This window comes from Alexandromys fortis, unplaced genomic scaffold (assembly GCF_014885135.2).
Source record: "Alexandromys fortis isolate MF-2015 unplaced genomic scaffold, M_Fortis_MF-2015_v1.1 scaffold_57, whole genome shotgun sequence".
NCBI classification, from domain to species: domain Eukaryota; kingdom Metazoa; phylum Chordata; class Mammalia; order Rodentia; family Cricetidae; genus Alexandromys; species Alexandromys fortis.
In genome coordinates, this window is record NW_026067941.1 from 2,323,012 (window position 1) to 2,340,796 (window position 17,785).

Sequence of the window (17,785 nt, forward strand, 5' to 3'; positions counted from 1 at the left end):
CCTCTTGGAGAGAGTTGTTTGCTCTCCCACTGACGCTTTATGGTAGCCTAAAAATCTTCCTCCAACTCCATATTGGAGTAAGGTTAGCCAAGACACTAGTCAAGGATCTGAGTGGTTGGGAAGCATCCTGACAGAAGAGTGTTTCCATCATGTTCTTGGATGTAAAAACTATAGACAGGAGCTTTATGTTCTAGAACCAGTCATTAAAGCTCACCTTCCCATGATTCCACAGGAGAGGGCTGTCAGGGTCATAACCAGTGTAGTATGCAGAGATGACAACTGTGGTTATTTCAGGACTCTGGGCAGCTGGGAACCAACAAGTGGCCTTACTACAACACACGTGTGTGTGTGTGTGTGTGTGTGTGTGTGTGTGTGTGTGTGTGTGTAGAAAATGGCACATGCATGCTATTACAAGCATGTAAATATCAAATAGACTGCTCTTTGGAGTCAGTTTTCTTATTCCACCTTTTGAGTCTTGAGGATTGATCTCAGCTTATTAGGCCTAGTGGTTAAGTACCTTTATCCAGTGAGCCATCTCTTTAGCCCCTCCCCTTTTTTGCTAACTAGAGAATTATACTGATTAACATGATCACTTTGCCTCATACATGGCGCTGCTATTATCCAGGTATGAGACCACCCCAACACAACACACACACACACACACACACACACACACACACACACACAAACCTGTCTCTTGTCGCAGCCTTCCACAAGCTGGTCCTTATTCAGCTAGCTTTTCTGTTCAGACTCCCTCAGGAATTCCCTCCTCCAACCTTGCTAGTCTCTCTCTCACTCCCAACCTTTGCCTACATTTTTTCTTTTACCTGAAATAGCTCTATTCCCCTAAGCAGGCAAACCTCACCCATCCTCCAGATCCCAGTTCAAATTTACCCTGTTGCTTACATTGTCTTTGTCCGTGTTTCCACCCGTTCTGAAGCTGACTCCTGGTTCCTGTTGCTGTAAGGTTATTAACATCAGTCCCAGAAAGAAGAGGCTCCTTCATAAAGAACAGGACTTATAAAAGTACTGTGGATGCTGATAGGTGGGTGTGTGCATCTGTCTCTTCTAACATGCAGATCTTTCTATTTTGATGACTTCAAGTGATTTTGGAAGGGAGCAATAGAGGGAGGAAGATGGGAAAAGGGGAGGAGGATATTCTTACAGGACTAGTGCTCAGCTGATTTCTTTCTGCTACCTGTGCTTCTTTACATTGTAAGGGGGACTTGATAAGCCACCTATATCATGTCATGATATGACGGATATAACAATAGTTCTTGATTACTTCATTTTAATTTTTGTTTTTTCCTTTGAAATGTGAAAAAAGCCAGTAAAAAAAAAACATTTGCGTTTACAGGACACATGAGGTACAAACTTTGCCCAGCATTAGTGATCTCTTGGCCAAAATGCTTACACATACGTGATTGATCATTTATGTCATATATTTTCCAAGTTTTATTAAAACTTTGTGGGTTTTTTTTTGTATGTATGGGGGAGTGGCACCCAAATGCATGACATGCATGTGGAGCTCGGAGGATAACTTGTAGGACTTCACTCTTTCCTTCCACCCTTTGGGTTCTAGGACTCAAACTCAGATCATCCTACTGAGCCGTCTCACTCTCTCATTCTCCAAGGTTTTGATGAGAAAAGAAGCTTATATAATTACTTCTATGAGTTCTGAATTCTAAAGAAGTCTAATATTTTTCTAATTCTCCAAGATCTGATTTTCTTTTCTTTTTTTGTCTAAGCCAATTATAAATCCTGCTCGATTCTTCAGCCTGATGAAGGGGCTTTGGGGTGCTTTTCTTTGGCTATACTACAAATTACCTTCATCTTTTAAAAAGTGAAACTTTTTGAAGCCCACTTCTTATGTGAAGTGGGTCATCACGTGGTTAGGGACATCAAATTAGATTCATTTGCTGCATCTTCTCATTAGAAAAAGTTTCCAAACATTCAGTCCTATATATGTGTATATTTGATGAGAGATTTGATGTCTGACTGCCTCTCAGCCTACTTTTTGACATGTCCACTCTCCTTTTCCCTTCTCCCCATCACAATGGCACTCAGGTCCCTTGAATCCCATTCTAGTTGATAAGCATGCTGTTTCACGAACCTCAAGGTCTTTCCTAGCACTTTTCTTCAGCTCTTGTTCAGCCTACAAATGCTATTGATAGTTTAAGACTCAGTTCAGTTGCAAATCCCTCTTTCTTACCAATCCCCAGCCATCTGCCCCAGTACTATTAAGTCTTCTTTTTCCATACCTCTGCTAGGTTTTAGATACACATACTTGTGCGTCCAAAAGACAGGTAGGCATCCTGTCTCTTTAGACTTTGTGCTGCACACAGAAAAGATAGCTTTCTATTTAATAAATTAAAATGACCTTCTTATGCCCTCCAGAATAGCTTTTACCTGGTGGTCACATTTAAAAATATCTTCACATTTAAAAGTATCTTCACATTTAAAAATACTAGACCATTAAAACAGGACTGACAGGCAGACAGACCATTCTTAGAACTTCCTGAAGGGGTACCTGTTTATTTACACAGTAATTTGATAGTTTAAAACTGAAGTTTAAGATCTGCCCGTATGCCACAAACAAATTCTCTTTCCAGTACCCCCTCTTCTATAGCACAAATAGCTCCCATCCTGAAAGTGTCACTACCGACTACCATTGCCTGATCCTGAGCTTCTCACCATGGAATCAGACAGTAAACACTCTTCTGTAACTGCGCATTTCCATTCAGCGTTTTGTCTGTGTGTTCATTCGTGGAACTGCTCGAGTGGACTGCTAAGCTGTTATTTTTAAAAATTATTTAACTTTGTTTTATGGGCATTGGTGTGAAAATGTCAGATCTGGAACTTGAGTAACACACAGTTGTGAGCTGCTGTGAGGGTGCTGGGAATTGAACCTGGGTCCTCTGGAAGGGCAGTCAGAGCTCTTAACCGCTGAGCTATCTCTCCATTTCTAAGCTGTTATTTTTTAGGTCTGTGCCTTGCCTTGCTCTGCACCATCTCATTGTGTGTATTACAGTTTTAGTTTTCATTCCTCTTTGAAGGAATTTTGGTCATTTCCTGTTTTTGCGGTGAATGCAAGATGTTTTTATTGAGAATCAAGCTCCAGAGTGCATCTCCAATGACATACTTGCACTCTTCCTCGGGGAGGTGGGGATCATGGCATAGACTGCTTAAGAAGTACTTACTGAGCACTTTTTGTGTGCCGAGTCCTATATATTTATCTCTCTTACGGAATCTTATAGACCACTGGAAAAGCAGTTAAAAGTATGAGAATGTTATAGAAAACAAATATAACATGTTCCAGTGCTTATAACAGGAGATGCCATAGTATGGACTTGGGAAGTCTTCCAGCAGGGAGGATGTTCTTGCTGAGACTGGAAAGATAAGAAAATGTTGCCAGGTAAAGGAGACAGGTGACAGAGCATTGTAGACAGTGAGACCATGAAATAGTCATGAGGAATTGAAAGGAATCTGACATAGCTGATCCTTAGCTATCTAAAGAGGGAGGATAGGAGGGTAGAAGAATAGGCTGGAGATGAAGAATGGAAGCCAGGTTGTGAAGGCCTTAGGACGTATCTGAAGAACACGTTCTGCATATTTATCGTTTTAATTATTATGTGACACCTGCAAACTTTCTTTTCTGACCCAATCTGGTATTCTGTAAGCTTCTTTAGGCTGAGTAACTTTTCTTTTATGATTTTGTCGGTTATATTTTCTTTGCCTTTGAGTTGGGATTCTTCTCCTTCATATTTTCCTACTATTCTTATGTATCTTTTCATAGTGTCCCAGATTTCCTGAATGTTTTGTGTTAGGAATCTTTTAGAATTAGCATTTTCTTTGACTGTTTCCTCTACTATATCTTCAGTGCCTGCAATTCTCTCTCTCATCTCTTGTATCCTGTTGGTGATGCTTACATCTGTATTTCCTGTTTGCTTCCCCAGATTTTCTATTTCCAGAATTCCCTCAGTTTGTTTTGATTTCAGGTTTTAAACCATTTCCTTTACCTGTTTGATTGTTTTTTTCTTATATTTCTTGGCATTCTTTAAGGGATTTATTGATTTCTTCCATTTTTTTGTCTTTTCCTTGATTTCTTTTAAGGAGTTTTTCATTTCCTCATAAGGGCCTATATCATCTTCATAAAGTTATTTTAAAGGTCATTTTTTGTACTTGAGCTGTGTTGAATGTTCAGGTCTTGCTGTCGTAGGATCACTTGGTTCCTTTCTGTTATTGACTATGTTCTCACGCTGGCATTTAGGCATCTGGATTTGGGGTGGTTACAGGTGTAGGTATTGATTCCTGCATTTGTCTTTGTTGTTTGTTCCTTTGTTTTCTGTTTCCTCTCTTGTCTTCTGGCCTGAGGGGCCAGGGATTCTTCTGATAACTGGCAGTCTTCAGGTGCAGTAAGGTGTCTCTGCTGAGGTTTGCACATCCTTGGATGCCTGTGTCTAGCCTGGCCTCCTATAAAGTCTTCTTCTGAAGTTGGGGACCGGAATATGGAACCCATTGAAGGGGGTGCTCTTCTTCTGACTGTTGTGGGCCGAACCTGCGCCTGTGTAGCCCACTGTTCTCCTGGCTGGTGGTGCGGGCTGTACCTGTGCCTGTGGAGTATGCTGGAGTTGCAGGGAAGGGCTGGCCATGGAGAGGATGATGAGGTCGGTGGGACTGGGCAGCAGAGTGGGCCTTGGGGGAGCGGAATCTAGTGGGTGGTAGTGGTCCAGCTAGCAGGCTGGTCACTCGCCTGCTTGAAGGCAGACATCTTAAGCGCAAAGAAGGTCAGTGTTTTTATTCATGCAGTGGCTGTGCAGTCCACATATTTCAGCACCTAGAAGATCCTTTCCTTCACTCTCAGAATCTACCTCCTTGAAGGGAAGCCACTATTCTAACTGATCTCATCAATGATTAATTACTCTTGTCTGTGAATGTGTGAGTGTGTGTGTGTGTGTGTGTGTGTGTGTGTGGTTTTGTTTTTGCCCACCCCAGACCCCGAATGTACTATGTATTTACTTCACTGAATACAATTTATAGATAACTACGGTGTGTGAGCTATTATATGGCCCAGTGTTGGTGATATGAAAAAATGGTCCTTGGCATTTATTAAAAAAAGAAAAAAATGATAGCCAAGTGACATGAGACAGCCAAGTGAGCCAGTGGTTACCAGAGCCCATTTAGACACTGGGCTGAAATCGTTTATCCAAGGAGTTTTCATGGCACAGAAGAGGACAATTAAAGTGGGTAACACATGCTAATATATCAAGAAAAGCATTCACAAAATAGGAAAAGCACTGTAGACAGATAGATCTAGGGATTTGAAGGCCCAGAGTCAGGGGTTAGCAGGATGCAAGCATGAGATGGATGATTGGTATTCTAGTGTGGCTTAGCAAAGAATGTGCAGGCTCACTGGAACTGAAGAGAAACATAGACAGGTCGAAGAACCAAAGCTAAGCAGGTTTGTAGTATAAGAGAGGAAATGGGTGGGTAGGAAACAGAACACTTAAATTCTCCCTCTGTGTGTTCAAACATGTTATGGGACCTTCCTGTAAGCAAAGACTATAATCAAAGAGCTGGAAAAGTCATTCTAAAACTGTAGTCTACAAATACATTTCAGCAGCTGTAAAGGGGTGGGCTATTGCAAATGTTTTTGTGCTGTGAGGAGTTTTTTTTTAAGTTCATTAATTAGAATAAGATTGCATACTGTAGTCATCCCCTGAAGATTCATAGTAGCATTAGTATTGTGAAGGCTTTCAAACCTCCCAGGAAAGAAACAACTTCAGTTTTCTTTATCTAACCTTTTTCTGAAGCATTTGAGAATGGACCCAATTTTTTATAATAGTAATATCAGTATCATTTTATGGAGCCCAGTTTTGACAACGGTAATCTGGGTCTCAAGGGGAAAAAAAAAACCAATGATCTCCATTCATAAGCTTTATTTATTTATTTATTTATTTATCTGCGCAATGATGAGGATCAATTCTGGGACTACCCACATAATGGCAAGCATTCCACCATTGAGTTACACCTTAACACTATGTAATCTTTTTTCCAATGCATAACCAAATTGCTGGTTCTTATATACTCACTTCCATTTTGGAGTGCTCTTGCATCCCTGTAATTTACTTCAATTGTTTATTTTTCATTGAATTAGCTGTCTGGATTTTTTTTTCTTCTTTTTTTTTTTTTTTTGTTATGCTCAGACTTTATTACCTGCTAATAAGTTGTAAGAGGTGTGAACTTAGCTGTTCCTAAACAAATATAAATCATTTCAAATGTGTTTAATAGGAATTATAATGAATAAAATCACTTTTACTTATTATGAAGTCCTTATGCTCATGGTGGCAAACTTCTAAATTAATAAATAATGAGCCAGTAAATCAATGGTGATGCTAAAGAAATCAAATAAATAAAAACAGGATTGACCTTGTTGAAATTTAATGTTTCCAGCATTTATCTGTCAGAGCCACTGATTTGGAAATTGTTGTGGACCTTTTTTCCCATAAAAATCCCCATCATTGTGCAAAGTGCAGTTCCGCTTTCCTTGAGGAGAATGCAGTGATTGATTATCCAGAGTGCTGTGCTGACAAGGTAAACCAGCCAAAGAGCTGGGAAATTGTATAGAATCATAGAGCATCACATGGGTGCCATGTCAAGCACAGCCATTGGAATAAAATTGTGCCTTTCTACTTAGTCTATGCCAGTACTCCTGCTCACCCCCAAAACCTCGACCACCAGAGACTATTCAGTCTACCTTTCTCCTCCAAACTCTCTCAGCTCCATTCTTATTACCCCAAAGCTCTGTGGTAGGTACAGAATAAAGCTCCCTCACCCAAAGAGATTGTAAAATACAGGGGCCTGTTTCCCACATGCCTTGCCTATATGACCATCAGGAGAAGTTTTTATATTTCCTACATGAGCACTCTTTTATTAGTTCTGAAGATCCTGGCATGTGATGAGCAAGTGGAAGGATGGGAGATGAACAAAAAGAAAGGAGCATGTTGGTCACTTTTAAGAAGCTGATAATCTAGTTGGGGACACCTACAATAGTCTGAGAACAGCTATACACTAATTCAGCCAGTGTCAAAGCACCAATGCACAGATTGAATACATTAGTCTTGTGGACCAATAAAGGCGCAATCAAATTATCCTTGTTATTAGTGGACTAAATTGAGTCATAATAAAGGAAGGGGCTACCCAAGCTACCCCAGAGCTGATTATCAATCGTGTAATTGAGGACAGAACCAGGCCTGCTCCTAATGACCAAAGTAATCTCCCCATGTTCATCTTGCAATGCTGTAGAACTGAAGCAGGCTCTGTGAGGATTGCTGAGCTCCTCTGCTTTATTAATTGCTGTCCACATTTTGTAGGATATCCTGTGTTCTGAATTGGGATGAGGATTTTAGATGCTTAACGTGGGGACATGTAGCTGGGCAGAATCAATTCCTGTCAGTCACACACAAATACAGAGGAATGGGATTATAGATCAGGGTGAAGCTGCAGTGCTTTAATCTCAAAATCAATACAGAAAAGGAAGTTGAACTTGTGAGGATTCTATAGAGACTGTAATTTGCTTCCCTACGAGGTTAGCCTTACATAATATAATGCTCCTTTCTTCTTTCCTTCTAATTATTTCAGTAGGTGTGGGGAGGGGAGAGGAAGGCATAGTAGGCAGAAGCCTATACCACCAAATCATCACAAATAAGCACACAACTGTAACTCATAATCCAGGCTGATCCTCCATTGTATATACTTTTATCTGTTCTTTTTATTTTGGGGAAACATTATCTAAAACCCTGACCCTATTGTGTATCTTTAAGCATAGTAAAATGCCCTTGATTCCTTGCTAGGTCACAATGAGAGTGGGAAAAATATTTTTTAATATTTCCTTTATGACTAAGCCTGCTATAGCATGTATAATTTTATTTAAATAAATATATAACATATTCTTTATTGACCAAAGAATTCCAGACTGCTAAGCATGTGATTAATATTTACCTCAGTATAAATCTGCTTTTTGCAAAAGACATGAAATAATGGTTTAAACACCTCAGTCTTTTTTAACCAAAGATTCAGAGTTTATTGAATGTTCCTTTTTTCAGAATTAACACTAATTTGCTGCATAATGCCATAGCTTTAAGATGGTCTTATTATTTTTCTCTTTGGAAGTTCTTTGATTCAGTTTTAAAGTCTTAGTCTGTGTGGGCCCTTCTCAATGGTACGGACAATTATGCCGTTATCTGGCTCCTGACTTCCCTCAAGAACCCACGAGTTCAAGTCTTACTCTCTGAGAAGAGCGATTGGAAGGCTGTGGATGCTCTAGAGTGGAGTATAGCGGGCAGTCCTCAGGCCTCTAGGCGCGTGTCCATGGAGGGAACTGCAGAGTCCAACACCCTTCTCTTCTCTTAGGCTCTAGCCATGGCTTGAACAGTTATTTCACCATGAGATTCCACCATGGTTTGCTGCCTCACCAAAGGCCAAAACAAGACAGCAAGTTATGGGTTGAAACCTCCAAACTGAGCCAAATAGCCTTTCTCTTGGGAAGTTGGTTATCCCACTTGATTGTTATAGGAACAGGAATAAATGTGAAACACAGGAAATGGGCTATGGGCAGAACTCGGGGCCAGTGTTAGATCAGAATGGGATAGAAAAGTGAGCAGAGCCTGGAGCTCTTGCTTTTTTTGTCTCGTCTTTCTCAGCCTGTTTACTGCTGTTTTCCCGGACAGGAATTAGAGGGGTACTGAAAAGGTTAACAAGCTAAAGCAGGTGGAGTGCCCAGTATTGTGCCCTATACTTGTAAAAAATCTGTAAACGATCATGATAATTATGATTATTATATGACGTTTAAGTGATTCAAAACATGTTTCAAACACCCTGCAAGCTGCAAGCTATAACCCAAAATGTTACCTGTTGTTCTTAGTACAATGATAGTTTCTAAACTTAGAACCAATAGTAAAAGCCTTTTTCTCTGTGCTGTTTATAGTGGGCCTTTACTCTCTAAAGAGAGCCCTGGAGCTGATAAATAAGGTTTCCATTGACTATGAATGCTCTTTCTTAAAACCCATGGAGATTCCAGTAGTGGCTGCAGAATTCTGCAAACCCAGCCCTTGGGAAATGATGGCAATAAAATCAAGAATTTAAGCCATTCTGGGCTATATCATGAGTTCAAGGCCTGCCTGAGCTACATACATAGTCCCCAAAACAGCAAGGAAGCCAAGTGGTGGCGGTGCCCTCCTTTAATCCTAGCACTTGGGAGGCAGAGGCAAGTGGATCTCTGTGAGTTCAAGGCCAGCCTGGACTACAAGAGGGAGTTCCAGGACAGCTTGGGCAACACAGAGAAACCCTGTTTTAAAGACAAAAACAAAACAAATAAACCATTAAGTAATAGAAATTAACCTAAGGATAAAGTGCAAAGTCCTGGTTTTCACCCCTTAATATCATATTTAAAAATAAAATTGGATATAGAGACGTCTAGTAGATTCCTTGAAGTTCACAAAGTCTTTTGAAAATCCCTATCCTGTGCAAAACTGGGAACAGACCTTTCAGGTCTTTGAAAGGCTAGCATCATCTGAGATGTTTATTTTGTTGTTGATTTTAATTCATATTTTTAAGTGCCACATCCTACAGGAAACTCAAGTGCCTTGAGCACCCATATCCTAACCATTGTTCTTGCTTGTCCTGTACGTTGTTCTAAACAGAAATCTGACAAGTTTCTGTGTCCTCTCTTTTTTGTTCATTTCCAGAGCACAATCATTGTGGAGAAGACCGTGCAAGACCTCATGAACCTGATGCATGACTTGAGTGCGTATTCAGATCAGTTCCTCAACATGGTGTGTGTGAAGCTCCAGGAGTACAAGGACACCTGCTCCTCAGCCTACAGGTACAGCTGGGTGGGGGTGGCTCAGTGTGGAGCCTGTTCCTCAGCCTACAGCTATAGCTGGGGGTGGGGGGCTGACTCAGTGTGGGGCCTGCTTCTCAGCCTACAGGTACAGCTCAGGGGGAGGGGCTGACTCAGTGAAGCCTGGTGGGGCTGGCAGCACTGCCTTCCTTGCCTCCTTCCCTGTGTTTGTCAAAGGCCCTGGCAAGAAGAAGCACCGCAGAGACAATCTCTTGGATCCTTGCACAGCCACACTGACAAAGGGAATGAACAGAACACATTGGCAGAGACAATTAAGATGATCACAGTGGCTCAGCTCAAGGGTCAGCCCTGATTTTTGTAGAGACCTAGAACTTCGAGAGTGACTTCCTCAAGCAAACAATTAGATCTGTTTTCAGCATCAGTTGAAGGGAGAGAGACAGTATTATAAACTTGAAACCTGTTACTTAGACCTCAGATTTCTTTTCTCGAATTTATCGAATTATCTGGCGCTCATGGAAAGATCATAGCATTTCACATAGAGAACTAATAATAGGAACAAATCATGGCCTGGTTGACAAGACTTGAAACAATTGCAGAAAAAGAGAGTGTGCAATAAGATACTAAATTATATGTGATATATAATCAAGGATAGAGAAAGGGGCAGGCCTCCCATGGACTTGTACAAAGCATGGCACAGGACCAAGCTCCTCCCCTGAAGTCGAGGTGGGGCCAGGCAATCCAGCATGGGGAACAGGTTACCAAAAACACCAGGGAGAGGTCCCACGCCCACTGTTAGAAGCCTTACTAAGGGACCAAGCTACACAATTGTCACACACATGCAGAGGGCCTAGGTCAGTCCCATTCAGACTTCCTAACCGTTGGTTCAGCATCCATGAGTTCTCGGGAGCTCAGGTCAGCTCTCTCTGCGTTTCTCCATCATGACCTTCCTAGCTGATACAATCCCTCCTCCCTTTCTTCAGCAAGATTCTTAGAGCTCAGTGCAATGGTTGTGGATTTCTGCCTCTGCTTCCATCATGGAGGAGGAGCAGCTGGGGAGGGGACAGCAGTAGAGGAGGGAGGGGAAACTGGTTGGTCTATAAAATAAATGAAAAAAATATTATTTAAATAAAAAATTTTAAAAATCTAAAAGACAAACAAAAATAATTAAGGATAGAGAGGGACAGTCCAGTACATCATCATAATCTGTGTGAAAACACAGAAAAGGTGATGATAGACTGGAATGTTTTTGCAGAAGGTGATGTGCTAGACAGATGACATTCATGGAAGTGGAGAGAACCATAAAGGCATTGCAGTACGGGAGAGGGCACGAGCGTAATGCCCTTCTTTTTGGAGGGGACACAATAAGGGTTGCACAAGTGCAAAGTAGTAAGTTGTAGGAGATAGTGTTACCCAGGAAGAGGGACACAAACCAACAGAGGGTCTGAGAAGACAAGATCTGACATTTAGATGTTTCAAGAGTTATTCTATGTGAGTTGAAAACCAGTAATCTGAAGGAGTGATATAATATATGTGAATGCAAACCTCCCTCACTCCTGCAGGAACTATTATTTCTCCATTGTCTCAAAGCTCAATTAAATTTTAGAAAACCCTAATCCCATTGAGTTGTGCTCCCAACAGTATTTACTTTCTGTATTCGTCAAACTGTCAGCATATTAGATTAAAATCATACACTAGTAATATTTTTATATTCAGTTAGATACTAAATAATTATCATGGTAATTCAAAAATATTAAATTCATCATCCTTGTGTTAACAGATAATGTAAATTCCTATGTTTAAAACAAGTTCATACAAATTCACTTTGCCAAAAATTACAACATAATAAGTAAATGTTTCAAGCTAAAAATGTACTCCATTACAATAAAACTTAGTGAAGAGATAAAATACAACTGATATTCAAAGAAAAACGAGAAAGGGTCCATAAAAAGAGCATTTATCATATATTATAAATACACAGTGGAAGAATTCAAATCCCTGTGAGATTGAGATTCCATTAAGTACATTTTTCATTTTTACTTGAAAAGTAGTAATTGAATCTACTTGGGAGACAATGAGCTGTTTCACTGTTTAAACAGATAGTGGTTAAATCAGTCATTACCTAGACGATAGTCTATCACCTTATAGCTTTTTTAATGTGGGAGGTGGTAACATTTAAAATCTACTGAGGAATTTTATTTTGTTTTGTTTTCGTTTGGTTTGGTTTTGGTTTTCAAGACAGGGTTTCTCTGTGTAGTCTGTCTGTCCTAGAACTCACTCTGGCATCAAACTCCGAGATCTGCCCGCTTCTGTGTCTGGACTGCTAGCATCACAGGCACAGGCCACCACACCTGGTTAATTTTTAGACATATGTGTTACATTTAATGGAGATTGCGTCCTGGATCCAACACCCTCTTTTCCTACCCCTCACACAGCTCAAGTAACCACTTTTTTTACTCTCTACTTCTCAGGATTTGAATTTTAAAGATTCTGCACCTGAAAAAAAAAAAAAACAAGATATTTCTGTTCTTAGCCTTTGGAAACATTTAAAATAGTGATTTTATTTTACAAATGTATTTATGATATCTCAAAAGTCCTGAGTTTTTTAAGTATTTAAATTCATACCCAAAACAACTATATGTCAGCTTTAATATGCATAGAGGTGACTATAGTTTTTACAGATTATTTTAGTGGGTATACAAATTGCTCAATTCATTGACCTAACATATTTGTTTGAAATTGGAACTTCTGACCCATCCTGTGGATGTTCTATTTTCACGTGTTTTAAAATAAATTTCAAAATGGTTATACCAATATGTCACCTACCAATTAGAATATAAAAAGTTTTAAACACTGAAACTTCAATTTTATGTAGTGAAAACATTTTAAAATTAGACTTTAATAACACTGATTTACTTTATGTTTATATGGAACCACCATTAAATATAAATTTTTTGAAATATGCATATATCTGATTATGGGCACCAACTAATTTCTCACCAATAATAATGTTGATGAGTATTTCTTATAATTAAACTATAATAAATAACCTATAATAAAATAACTGGCTCTTGATTCTAAATTCTACTGATAGACGTTAAGTGTTGTTGCTTTAATTATTTTGACAGAAAAAATTTAAGTTCCTAGAGCCCAGCACCTTATTTATCATTTCCTCTCAAGGTGTAAAGTGCTTGGAAGCCATTGTGTGTTAGTCAGGTTTGTGTTACTATAATGAAATAATATGGACAATTAAACTATGTAGTGAATGGCTTCCTTCTGGCCGTTCCAGCCCAAGATAATGTGGTCTCATTCATTGCTGTGAGCCTCTAAAAAATGATTTTATATCAAAGTGGAAATGCCCAATGAAGCCAACAACTTGCATCATGAACCAAGAAGCAGAGAAACATCCAGAGACCGGGGTCCCACATTTTTTTTTTGAGAATACATACTCAAAGTCTACTCCTTTTTATTAGAGTGAAATCATTTTTATTCCTTATCTATGAAAATCTTGCCCATTTGTAAAAATGGTTATTGTTGTGATTGTGGGTTTTGTTGTTTTTGTTTTTGTTTGTTTTAATGTTTTCTCCCCTAGACATCCCAATCATCCTCCATCCATTGTCATAGCCCATCTTAGGAAGGACTGCCCCCAGCCTGGACCGGTTACCCAGACGTACTCTGCATAATAGAACAGCACCATCACGTGCCTCCTTTAGGAGCCATAGCTAAACCCAGTTCTTCTTGTATCCTGCCACAGCATTGGCTAGAGCTTCCCTGAACATCCACCAAGACACCCTCCTCCCCATGTGTGTGTAAAGAGTTAACCAGTCGCAGCATCTACCTTTAAGGAGCCTTGCAGTCTAGGGAAATGAGAGGAAGGGAAGTTTGTGACAAAGAAACAGACTGTATACCCACAGCGTCACGTTGTCAGAGAAGGGCCATGCCATAGGTGCAGGAGAGGATTAGAGAAGGACGTGGTCTGGAGTGATGAGGGCTGAGGGTGGTTGAGACCGAGAGGCTGAAGAAGGGTAGGATGGAACTGCAGCCACATCCAGGAGGTTAGGAGGTGAGGAAAGGAAGAGCGAGGAACGAGTGTGGGTGACATCGGGAGCTCTGGAACTCCTGCTTTAGAGTTAGGCAGGAGCCAGTGAAGGTGCAAGGGGAGGACCAGGTGCAGAGAGGTGCTCTGTGGAGGCTCGTCCGCTTTTGTGTTTAGACGGATTGAAGAGAGAGAAGGAAGAGCTGTAGGGGAGTGCTTGTTAGGAATGAGGTGAGGAAAATAGAGAGAAAGGGACAGTCCTGGAGGCAGAATAGGTACCCTTTGTGATTCCAGACCACTGATTGGCTAGAGAGGGTAGAGGGAGGGCTTAGGGGAAACAAGGGTAAAAGCATCTTTCTCTTTACAATTTGTGGTAACTTTTAAACATAGATTCCAGATCTCACATCCCCCATTGAGTGTAGTGTTATTTTTAACTCCTCATCTGGGTCTATTGAGATATTTTTGAATCCTCATTCTGTCATCAAAAATTCTGAGCTATTGCTCTAAGTTCCATGCCTCCCTTCAGTTTTTTTCTTTAGAGGAAAGCATTCAACAAAACAGCTTAAGTTGAAAATTTAGGGGGCCTCTTGGGCCATCCTTGCCAGGTGAACATGTATGTGTTATACAGTGTTTCTAGCTAAAACCCAACTTTGGCTCTGAAGCAGGCCATACAGCCCGTGTGAATGCCAAATATTTACCTACTCATCATGTGACTGTGGACAGCTGCACAGCCCCTCTGCCCTCACTTCCGTTCCCTAAAGGAAGTGGTGTTCCAGAAGTGCCAATCTTTGACACATGTTTTTAGGCAAATGAAATGTCATCCAAATTACTTGGCTGTGATTTTGGTGGCAGTGGTGGCTGTTTTGGTGGTAGTTCCCTTTACCACTGCTCCTGGCCTCACATTCATAGCCTCTGCTGCTCTTCCAGAAGCATTTTTCTTGTGGGTGCTCCTTGCCCTGACACTTTACGTTTATTTTAGAGGCAGGTGTGGAACTTACTGTGTAGCCCAAACTAGCCATGGGCTCAAGATCCTCCTGCTTCCGCCTCAGAAGTACTAGGATTGTAGGCGTGTACAGCTAAGCCTAGACCTCATTCATTTGTTTGTTTGTTTTACGGTCAGACCACAGTGTCCCCTCTTCCTCTCCTCCCCCTCCCTAACATCTACTCCCCCTTCATTTCTACTCAGAAAAGGGCAGGCCTACCATGGATATCAACAAAACATGGCATATCAAGTTGCAGTAAGACTAGGCACCTGCCCTGTATTAAGGCTGGGCAAAGTGATCCAGTGTGAGGAAAAGGGTCCCAAAAGCCAGTAAAAGGGTTGAAGACATCCACTGCCCACTGTTAGGAATCTCACAAGAAGACCAAGGTACATGACTATAACTTATATGCAGAGTGCCTAGGTCAGTCCCATTCAGGCTTCCTGGTTATCGATTCAGTTTCAGTAAGACCTGGTTAGTTGCTGGATGAAGCCTCTTCCTGACAGTTGGGTTAGGCACCAATATGGTCACAGAAAACAGTCAGTTCAGGCTACATAGCCACTATTGCTGGGAGTCTTGGCTGGGTTTATCCTTATAGATTTCTGGGAGACTCCCTTGTGACAGGTTTTTACCTGACCCCAAAATGCTCCCCCCTTTTCAGTAGTCTCTTCCAGTACTCTCCCCCTCTGCTCATCCCCCAACTGATCACTCATGTGCCCCTTCCCACCTGCCCTCAGTTCATTCACTAAATCTCTTGTATTTCCCCTTCCCAGGGAGACCTAGGTGCCCTGCCCCCATGAACTCTCCTTCTTCTCCTGGCATTTCTGGGTCTGTATATTGCAGCAGGATTATCTTCTGTTTTACAGCTAATACCTACTTATGAATGAGTACATACTATGTTTGTCTTTCTCAGTTTACCTAACTCAGGATCATTTTTCTACTTCTATCCACTTGCCTTCCAATTTCTAGTACCCTATTTTAAAAAAAAAACAGCTGAGTAATACCCCATAGTGTAAATCTGCCACATTTTTATCCATTCCTCAGTTGAGGGACATCTAGGTTGTTTCCAGGTTCTAAACCTAAACATCTTGATGCAGCTCTCCCGTCAGCATCTTCCCAAGACAGTATGGGTGCAAACCCAATATGGATGGTATTCTACATGTTGCCACAGTCCTCCCATCTTTTGATTTTAAATTCTGAATAAATTTCCATTGGGGAGGAAAATATTGCAGATCTGGGGACAACTAGTCAGTTGGTCATATAATAAGGAGGTAAAAATCTGCTCCTGAACCAAAGCTGGCTCCCAGCTAGAAACACTGTATAACACATACATGTTCACCTGGCAAGGAAGGCCCAAGAAGCAGTTTAAGCTGTTCTGTTGAATGGTTTGCTATAGAAAACTAAATTTAAAGTTTCTAGTAGACATTCACATGGACACATGGCGGTGGTAGTAGACAGGTATCTATCAGCCGCCAGCGTGTGGTATGAGTAGTGTTTGAAGCTCTGGTACTTGGCGAAACCTCCTTGGGATGAGTATGCTAGCTGTGGCACAGATGACAAAAGTGTGGGCCTAAGAAGTTTGCAAAATGAGGAGTAACTGTCAGAGCGGACAGAGAAGCAACAACCAACAAGACAGGAGAATCAGAAGAATGTAATGTGGGAGCCAAGAACAAGCAAAGGGAGTAACCAGATGCCGCTGTTAGGTCTAATGAGAGCATGGACAGGGTAGTGTCTTTTCCAAGGAGGGTCTCTGGTGACCATCCCGAGAGCTGCTCCTATAGGGCATTAGGGTGCAAACCACCCTAATGGGTGAGAAAGGAAAATATAGGGGTAGAAATTATAAATATAGACTAGGCATTTATTTATAGTTAGTGCCACTACAGAGGGGAACAGCAATATGGTAGTAGAGAACTGAGATCACGTGGAAGCTCGTTATATTTGGTGTCATTTACAAAGAGGAATGCATGCATATCTGTATTTGAAAAGCATTTGGTAGAAAGAGAAGATTGTTAGTGCATGAAACATAGAGAGACTGGGAAGTTGTGTTGGGGACAGGTAACTAAGGGTTACCTCTTATGCAGGTAGAGTGGTTAGTTTCATTCACTATAGGAAGTTGATTATTTATCTGTATTTTTATTTCCAAGGAAACCTGTTTTATCATCTACTATTTATTAATTGTGCAGAGTAGTATGCACATGTGCACATACTATGATACATCGAGCTCAGAGGACTGCTTATGGGAGTCAGTTATTTCCTTCCACTGTGTGGGTGCCCAAGCTGGAACTCAGGCATGCTGGCTAGTTTTGTGTGAATTTGACACAAGCTAAAGTCATGCAAAAGGAAGAAACCTTAATTAAGAAATGCTGGTATCCAGGCATGATGGTGTATGCCTTTAGTCCCAGCACTCAGGAGGCAGAGAGACAGGTGGATCTCTGTGAGTTCGAGGCCAGCCTATTCTACAAAGCAAGTTCTAGGACAGCCAGGGCTGTTACACAGAGAAACTTTGTTTTAGGAGATTGGGGGGGGGTGTTAGGGAAGGGGAGCATGCCTCCATAAGATCTGGACTTGTAGGGCATTTTCCTAATTAGTGATTGATGGGGGAAGGCCCATCCAATTAAGGGTGGTACCATTCCTGGGCTGGTGGTCCTGGGTTCTATAAGAAAGCAGGCTGAGCAAAACACGAGGAATAAGCCAGTAAGAAAGACCCCTCCATGGCCTCTGCTTTAGTTCCTGCCTCCAGGTTTCTTCCCTGCTTGAGTTTCTGTCCTGGCTTCCTTTGATGATGGACTAAGATGTGGAAGTGTAAGTCAAATAAACCCTTTTCACACTAACTCACTTTTTGGTCATGGTGTTTGATCACAACAATAGAAACCCTAACTAAGACATCAGGTCATCAGGCTTGGCAGCAAA

General features: G+C 41.1%; 1 protein-coding gene across 2 annotated transcripts in view; it reads left to right on the plus strand.

The window, feature by feature from the left end:
* Positions 1-17,785, plus strand: part of Exoc4 (exocyst complex component 4) — a 739,210-nt gene that overhangs the window by 559,651 nt on the left and 161,774 nt on the right. For both annotated transcript variants that reach the window (XM_050147958.1, XM_050147959.1), the window contains one exon: positions 9,747-9,883. In XM_050147958.1, the coding sequence (XP_050003915.1) occupies positions 9,747-9,883 (137 nt within the window). The remainder of the gene's footprint in view (positions 1-9,746; positions 9,884-17,785) is intronic.